The sequence below is a fragment of the Pollachius pollachius genome (assembly GCF_949987615.1).
Source record: "Pollachius pollachius genome assembly, chromosome: 11".
NCBI lineage: Eukaryota > Metazoa > Chordata > Actinopteri > Gadiformes > Gadidae > Pollachius > Pollachius pollachius.
In genome coordinates, this window is record NC_136944.1 from 22418074 (window position 1) to 22427167 (window position 9094).

At 52.4% G+C, this 9094-nt stretch overlaps 1 protein-coding gene across 1 annotated transcript in view; it reads right to left on the reverse strand.

Moving 5' to 3' along the window:
- cacng2a (calcium channel, voltage-dependent, gamma subunit 2a) overlaps positions 1–8310 on the reverse strand; it is a gene marked incomplete at both ends in the record, with an annotated part of 12673 nt that extends 4363 nt beyond the window's left edge. The window contains one exon of the mRNA XM_079746198.1: positions 8085–8310. Coding sequence (XP_079602324.1) covers positions 8085–8310 — 226 coding nt within the window. The remainder of the gene's footprint in view (positions 1–8084) is intronic.
- Positions 8311–9094: the final 784 nt, after the last annotated feature.

Below are 9094 nucleotides of genomic sequence, written 5' to 3' on the forward strand. Positions count from 1 at the left end.
AGGAGTAGGTGGAGGAGGACGAGAGGAGGAGGAGGATTAAGGCAGCAGGAAGAGAGAGGGCTCGGGGATGGTAATTACTGCCTCAGGAGGAGGAGGAGGAGGAGGAGGAGGAGGAGGAGGAAGAGGAGGAGGAGGAGGAGGAGGAGGGAGGGTCAACTCCATCTAATCACAGAGCGATTACCGGAAACAGAGTGGGTAATCAAACACCGGTATTGTGCGGAAACTTTTAAATGTGGCCAGGATTTGCTGTGCAAACAACTGCAAAGAGAGAGGAGAAAACGGCAGTGAAAGTTAATGGAATGGACTGCATTTATCCAGCGCTTTTCTAACCAAGGGTACACTCAAAGCGCTGCTTTACAACACTGCCTAACATTCACCCATTCATACACACATTCACACACCGACACGCAAAGTCAAGCTATGGCAGAGTCTAGGTGAACTCTGAACATGTGAGTCTTGAGTCTTTAACAAACAAACAGAGAAGAAGACATTTTTGCTTGCAGCATGAGTCAGTCAGGGCATCTCTGGACACCGGATGGGAGAGTTTGTTTGTTGACGCAACGCTTGAGATCCATCGGTCCCTCCGTGAGTTGAGCCAACAGTCAGAAACCCCAGCCTCTAGTGTCGGTTCCACATCGCCCAAGACGCCCACCGCCCCCTCCCTCCCCTCTCTTTCTCTCTGACATGCTTTGTATTTATTCAGCGGTAATTTACGGCGCGTGTCTGTCGAGGACTGAAGCGTGGGCCTGAATCTACATACAGAGCGGCTGACACCGTGTTTATGCCACTGTGCCACCAAAGTTTTACAGCGAGTCGGCCGTCAATCAATCACCGCCCATCGGAGCCATTCATCACTCGGGCACCACCAATTACCGTCCCGTCTCCCGCCGCACCTGGTGGGTCCTGCTCCGCCACGCTCTGCCTGACAACGCCGCTCTCTGCCTAACAACCGGCGTCCGCTTGAGAAGGAAATCGGAGTCAATCCACCCTGTCGTCGTCGTCGTCATCAGCTGTCGTTTTTAAACCGAGACGTCGTACGTTCTCGGCGTTTGCGTCGCGAGCGCCGATCAATCAAAGCTCTCAGAATCCAATCGGGGGCATGGTTGTCCCGTCGCCGCGGTGACTGATTTCTCCCGCCGCGTCGTCTCCATCGCGGCGCCCTCGCTAAGCGCCGCACCGCGCCATGATGCGGCGCTCTGCTCTTCAGACCGTCGCCTCCCTCAGATAACTCCCCCCCCCGTGCTGACGGGATAGCCGGGGAACCACAGTAAACGGCCGGGCGGCCCCGCGGTGAAAAAGTAAGGGCCCCTCCGTTAGGGCCCGGCCGGTGATTTCGCTTTAGTGGGCGATCGAGAGGGCGAGGTGGAAGCCAATGAAACTGCCCCGGACGGCGTTGACTGTCTAGGGGGCCCGGGAGGGGGGAGGCAGGGCGGGGGTCCCATATTAAGGCCATCCATCGTGGGCAGCGCAGCGGGCTGACAGCAGACGAATGCGGTGGTACCGGCCCCGGCACAGGCAAGAAATCAACCAGGTCCCGCATGAGGGGAGACTGGGAGAGGGTGTGTGGTCACAGTGTAATGACCCAGACTCCCTCTTGTTCTCTCTCTCTCTCTCTCTCTCCAACAAGTGGCCGCTAAACCCAGCCAGTGTGTTCTGCTCTTGATTCAGTGCTGGGTGAAACATATTGTCCTCATCGTGTCCTTCTATTGGAGCAATATGTCTGTCCTGTGGAGATGTGTGATTCAATTGAGTGTGGATACTATGAGAAGCCACCGCAGATTCACTGAAGGACCAGATGTACTTCAGACAAAAACATAATCAGTTTGTTTACATCGAGGCCCTAGAAGTGCTACTGAACGCCACACATGACAATAGAATCACTGTGACTGTGTTGTGTGTGAGAGAAAAACTGACAATTGTTCACCTGGTATGAACTGATGAACTGTTGACCAATTGCAGGCGGCAGTGAACTGTCTGAAATCCGCCATTTTGTCTGTGCGACAACACCAATTCAGATGTTTGTTATAAGTCCATCAGGCCCATAATGCAACACTTCTCTATTTCCATATCTTAAGAACTACAACGACCGCTTGCTGGACATTAAGCCGAGTTTGAGGCATCAAAACAGTTTTCTTTGCGGTGATCCTTGCCCTGAGACCGATATGAAGCCGGTTTGTTTTTGCGAGCGCTCCAGCGTTAGAATAGCCTGGGTATACCCATGCTGTCTTGCACGCGATTTCATTTCGCGCAGCCTGGATTCCATGGATTCGATTTCGCCTGAGATAGGGAACCAATCACAGAACGGGGAGGGATGGCAAGACGATGACGACGTCTATGCGACACACCGAAGCTCGTAGTTTACGGATCCAAAATGGCAGCAGACGCATTACCTTTCGATGCAGCCTTAGATAGTGATCTAAGTAGTTTAGAACGCAAGTTTATTTTGAAAAAACGTATTTTGTTAAACTCTTTCATTACCAAGAAGTACGTCTTTTCCCTGCTGCCAACAGGCTTTGATTGGCTATGAGCTACGTACAGACTCATTTCATAGACATTCGTAGTGCCCAATAAACATCTCAGGGCAATCGTAAACCACGCCTCAAATACGAGAAAATGAATGCGTGGTTCCCAGACCTCATCTCAATGTAGATTGAGATGAGGTCTGGCGCTATCCAGGCTAGCGTTAGAACGCAGCGGAACCCGACTCTGAACGTATCGATTGTCTCCTACGCGCTCCACCACCTCTACCACCACCACCTCCACTAACACCTCCACCTCCACCACCACCACCTCCACCTCCACCACCACCACCTCCACCACCACCTCCATCTCCGCCTCCACCTCCACCTCCACCTCCACTAACACCTCCACCACCACCACCTCCACCACCACCTCCACCACCACCTCCATCTCCGCCTCCACCTCGACCACCACCTCCACTAACACCTCCACCACCACCACCACCACCTCCACCACCACCTCCATCTCCGCCTCCACCTCCACCTCCACCTCCACTAACACCTCCACCACCACCACCTCCACTAACACCTCCACCACCACCACCACCACCTCCACCTCCACCTCCACCTCCACCTCCACCACCACCACCACCTCCACCTCAACCACCACCACCTCCACCTCCTACGCGCTGTCCCTCCGTGAGCCCGACCCCGCGGCGAGGCGGAGAGCACAACGCTAACGCAGCCATTACACTTTGTCATAACATGCAGGCGCGAGCGCACACACACACACACACACACACATACAAACACACACACACACACATACACATGTAAACAGACACGGGCACACACACACACACACACATACAAACACACAGGAGCGCACGCACACACACACAAACACACACGCAGGCACACACACACACAGGCGTACGCGCAAAAAAACACGTGTGTGTGCACTCACACACACACAAATACACACACATTTACTGTAAACACACACAGGCGTGCATGCACACACACAGGAACGCACACATATAAACACATGCATACACACACTCACAAACACACACACACACACACACACGGCCCATCCTCCCACTCGTTTTCGCAGATTCACACATGCACCGTCCTCGGTTGCTACTCCCACGTGCGCATGCATAAAGTCATGAGGCCTCATCTCATCCTCGGGATCCGTCAGTCTGTCCGTGATCCACGCAACCCGGGACAGGAAGGGCTCTATTTTATCGCCGGCCCCTCTTGAAACCCCTCCGTCCTATGAATATGTGATGAGCAGACACAGAGGGCTCTGGAGGAGGGAAGAGCTCCGGATCAATAGGACATCGCTTTGATCAGCGCTCCAAACTTTAAACAGAGAGGATAAGTCCTCCACATTTGTTCCATTCATTCCCCGTCCCTTCCAGCGCACCGGAGGAAGAAAAACAATATCTTTCACCGTTTGAAAACAACGAGTGAGACGGATCCTTTGGTTTCCGTTGAAGAAAGGAAGGTGTTGGAGGAGGTTTTCCATTAACATCTGTGTGATGTTTACCTACCTATGTCTACCCGACTCTCTCTCTCTGTCTCTCGCTCCCTCTCTCCCTCTCACAGTGACTTCCTTCAGATGCAGTTCAGTAAATGAGCGCCTCGCTTACATTAGGAAGCATTAGGAACGGTATCAACTCGGATTCAAGAAAAGTGCAGAGAAGTTAGATCTTGAACGTCATTCATCAGAAACACATCAGAACCAGAGCCGACCACAATTTGTTCGACCACAACACACGTTTTTAGACACATCCCACCTTTCAGAGACGGCTACCCCGTCCAAGACATCCCATAAATAGCCCAGCTTCACCTGACCCTTCGCGCGGCGTTCCAGTCTGACGTCGACGCGCTGTCCTGCGTCTTTTCCATTAAAAGTTGCTCTTTTGTGCATAATTCAGATCCAAGGTCAGGTGTAAGAGCTGGCCAATTAGGCCCCTCCTCCTGGAGTCACATGGTTCCCATGCCGAGGCCTCTCCGACGTGATTTATGGGGGCGATGGCGGGTGAGGACGCATTTAAATGATTTTGGGGTGCCGTGTTATTAAAGTGTCAAAGAAACAGAGCCAGACCAATCAGAAAATTCATACTGTTGCCGTGCGGTTTTCTAGAAGGCTAAAGTGTAAAATGTCGTTTCGGGCGAACATTTAACCTATGCATGCATGCGAAGACCCACACACACGCAGACACACACGCAAACATTTAAACATACGCACACACACCAAGCCACTTCTCACACAAGCGCGCGCACACAAAAACGCACAAACACATAACTACACAGGCACACACACACAAACACACACACACACAAGCAAACACACACCCACACACGCATACAGCAGCAGAGTGAGCGGAGGGTAGTCTCTCTCTGACGAGTGGAGAGTGAGGCGAAGGGCCCACGGTGTGGACATTCCCACTCTCCTATCAACACACACACAGGCACGCATGCACACACACACAGGCGCGCACAAACACACACAAACTGGTGCACACACACACATAAACACACACGGGAGTGTGCACACACACACACAGACACACACTTAAACATAAACACACAATGGCGCGCACACACACACACACACACACACACTTCGCCCACCACAGGTGTTCACTGGTGTGGGATGATGTGTGGGCACTGGGAATGAGGGTTACAGCAGAGTATTGCAGGTTTCTCCTCTCCATCGCGGAGAGGGCCGACAGACTGCAGTTTAGCCGGTCAGTGTTTGGTTGAGGAGGAGGAGGGCTACCTTTAAACGGCGTCTCTGGCACCTGTTTCACGTGAAACGTTGTGCCTGTTGTTCGGTCCTTCTCTGTTTTTGGTTCGTTCTGGCTACAGCCAGCGAGAACCAGAGAGACAACGAGAGAGAGCGAGAGAGAGCGTCAGAGAGAACGAGAGGAGGAGAGAAAGAGAGATGGAGAGACGGAGAGACGTGTTTCACGTCTGCTTGGACTGCTCCGTCAACACACGGCACAGCGGTGTGTCACGCCTCGCGCCCACTGCACCGTCAGTCAAAGGACGTCGGAAGGCGTGGCTGACGGACGGGGGAGCTTTCCAGGGTCGTCAGAGCCCGAGTCGTGTCACAGTGCTTACATTTGCACACGCGATCTGATTGGATGACGGATCCATCGCCGCCGAAAAAGTTGAACATTTTACCACTTTTTGACGGACCCAACGGAACGGACGGATCCACAATGCATTGCGCCCGTCCCCATTCAAAGTCAACGGGGATCCGTCTACGGACGGATGCAGTGGGCACGAGGCGTCAGGCATCGACAGGAAGAATGGCTGGAGAGGGCTGGAGAATGACCCCTCTGATTGGGTTAGACAAACACACACCAACACCCTGCAATGGACACTCACTCTCCCTCACTGAGGAGGAGGAGGAGGAGGAGGAGGAGGAAGAGGAGGAGGAGTAGGAGGGGGAGGAGGCGGAGGAAGAGGAGGAGGAGGAGGAGGAGGAGGAGGGGGGGAGGAGGAGGAGGAGGAGGGGGAGGAGGGGGAGGAGGAGGAGGAGGAAGAGGAGGAGGAGGACGAGGAGGAAAAGGAGGAGGAAGAGGAGGAGGAGGAGGAGGAGGAAGAGGAGGAGAAGAGGAGGAGGAGCCGAGGCAGGAGTAGCAGCACAAACTATTACTATTTGTTACACTATTTTAATAAAAAAATGTTACTAATACTATTGAAATACTGTATATTATATATATATATATATATATATATATATATATATATATATAATATAGTTATCATATATATACTATAGTTATCGTATATATATATATATATATATATATATATATATACGATTTGACATAAAGGCCCACAACAACCTAATTACATCCATAGCATTATTAACTAGGCCCTATCTTCTGGGTGCCGCATCCCACCGGCGGAAAGCCTGAAAGCCTTGACTCTACGCCGGTCCTGAGTGAGTGTATGAACACGATGACGACATCGGCGTAGCCTTCGTGTTTGCCTTTGGATAAAAATAAATTTCCTCCAACAAAAAATGCAGAAAAGGCACAAATTGGTGCACGCTAGCAAATGAAGTGTTTGACGCTCAAAACGTTGATAAGTTATCAGTCGAGTCACGGCGGCGGTAGCCGATACAAGCAGCTTCGTTGAGGTCTCTGTGGGGTTCGTCTCTTCCTTCCCCGAGTCCTGCCAGTGACCCTTGGCTGAGCTCCATTGACCTCGGTAGTCGGAAGTACGGGCTGGGCAAGGCAAGTCGGAAGACCAAGGCGCCGTTTCGCATTAGCGATACGAGTTTGAGCCCGGTGAGCCGAGCTGCTTTGAGGAACACCAGTTGACAACGACGCATTACGCAGCGTTTTAAAATCAGTTGCACTGTGTCCGACTGACTTAATGCAAATGGGAAATTCGCCTTTACGGTGCGTTCAGGTAAAGTCTCCGACGGGGAACTCAGGAATTCCGACTTCCTTGTTCGAACAGAGCGCTCAGTGTGAGCTGACGTCATCGCAGGTGGACAGCGTTTCAAGAGGTTGAGTAACTTTGCGATCACCGTGGGGATGGAATCTGGCCATTGGATGCGAGGTTACGTTACCACGACGACATCCATTCTGTGTACTATCTCTGCCACCACCGCCTTGTGTGAACGAGGACATCACCCATCCACCTCCTCTTCATCTCCACCGAGGGATGAAGTCAGACATGGTGACCTCTTGTCAGCGTTGGATCGGGGGTCAACTCGTAGTGGGGGGGGGGGGGGGGGGGGGGAGCCGCATGACGTTGACCCCACAAGGTCAAAGCATTACATCATCAGTCAGCGCCCGATGCTGTCCACGGACATGACAGCGAACGTGTGTGTGCATGTGTGTGTGTTTAAACATTTGTGTTTGTGTGCGCCTGTGCATGTCTATATATGTGTGTGTGTGTGCGCACCTGTGTCTGTTTTTATGTGTGTGTATTTGTTTGTGTGTGTGTGCGTGCGTGCCTGTGTGTGTGTGTTCGTGTGAGTGTACGCGTTCCTTTGTGTGTGTGTGTGTGTGCGTGTGTGTGTGTGTGTGTGTGTGTGTGTGTGTGTGTGTGTGTGTGTGTGCACGTGTACACCTGTGTGCCTGTGTATGTGTGTGCACGTAAGTGCGTGTGACAAGACAGGCACCTGCGGAGGTCTCTGCCCCTGCGTCCTAGGACGCAACATCTTCCGGTACATCGGAGGAAGTACTCAGCCACTAGGTCAGAGGTCACTAGATGACCTCCCCCTGTGACCTATGACCTCAACGGTGTCACGGAAGGGCAGAGGGACAAGGTGGGGAGACGATTGGTACCCAGGGTGGGCGGCTCGGGTGACAACATCAACAACAAAGCAAAAAAAGTTTCTTATAAATGATAGACGAGTCTCACCGAACTTAAGTAAGAAAAAATAAAAGTTGGCGACATGGAGACAAACTATCGGTTGAGACAATATGCTGCAGTGCTCTGTGATGCTAACCAGTGGGGGATTAGTGCAAGGTAAACACGCAACTACGTGAAGGAGAACTGTCATCGTCCTCATCCGAGGCACACAGTGACAGTCCCCTTCAGTAGCGTCTTAGGAGAGAGCAGGCAGATCCTCGTGCTTACCTTCCAAGCAACACGTCCTCCAGAGGCCGGAGTGGGTCATCACCTCCTCGTTCTTCTTGCTCGTCTCGTTCTCGTTGTTGGACTTGGACTTGCAGGTGCCGCGTGAGTAGAGCCAGTAGTCCGTCCCCACTGCGATGGTCATGAGGCTGAAGGCCGCGAAGGCGCCCACCGTGGTCAGCAGCATCTGCACCCCTCGGTCAAACACTCCCATGTTCCCGCATTCCATGAAAGGGGGACCCCCCTTCCTCTTTATATACAGGAAATAAATATTTGAAAATTGACGGGACCAAAGCAAACTAAAAAATGGGGATATGTTGGAGCGGGAGGAGGGGGAGGAGGGATGATGCGGTAGGAACCGTATGGTTGCGTTTGACTGAACACCGAGCAAGAGAAACGGTTATTTTTTTCTTGTATTCTCGCACAGGAACGCTTTCAGTAGGAAGAGCCTTCTCTTGATGGATGTCGTTTTAAATTGCGCGGAAAAAAAGGTAGCAGAGTGATATTAAATCACGGTGTATCTCACAGCTACAGCAGCAGCACAGTCTCCGAGGAGGACTAAATAAGCGGAGTGTAGAGAAGGAAGCCTGAGTGATCGCCTATAGAGTCAGTCTGCAGCCCGGAGCCCTGGAACGGCGCAGGAAGCGAACCGGAGACCGCTATAGCTCTGCAAAAAAATGCAACCTGTTTGTTGACTGGAAGGGAACTGATGATAAAACGCTGAATTAACATCCACCCTGAAGACCGGAGAGCAGGAGGGGGATGGGGGGAGGGGGGCCGTCGTCTGAGGAATGGCAGTCTGAACGATCACAGTTGTTGTTTTCACGTCTTGCCCTGCGAGTCAATGTCTGTCACTGCCGGTTCCCGGTAAAATGCGACATTCAGGGCCGAGGCACAGTGCGTCTCCCGGGCTGAGGGATGCCCTGCACGGTGGTTCCTCGGCACGCTGGTGCCCTGCTGTGGGTTCACGATGTCTCAGTCAGGAGGAGACGGCGGGAGGAGGCGACTGGAGA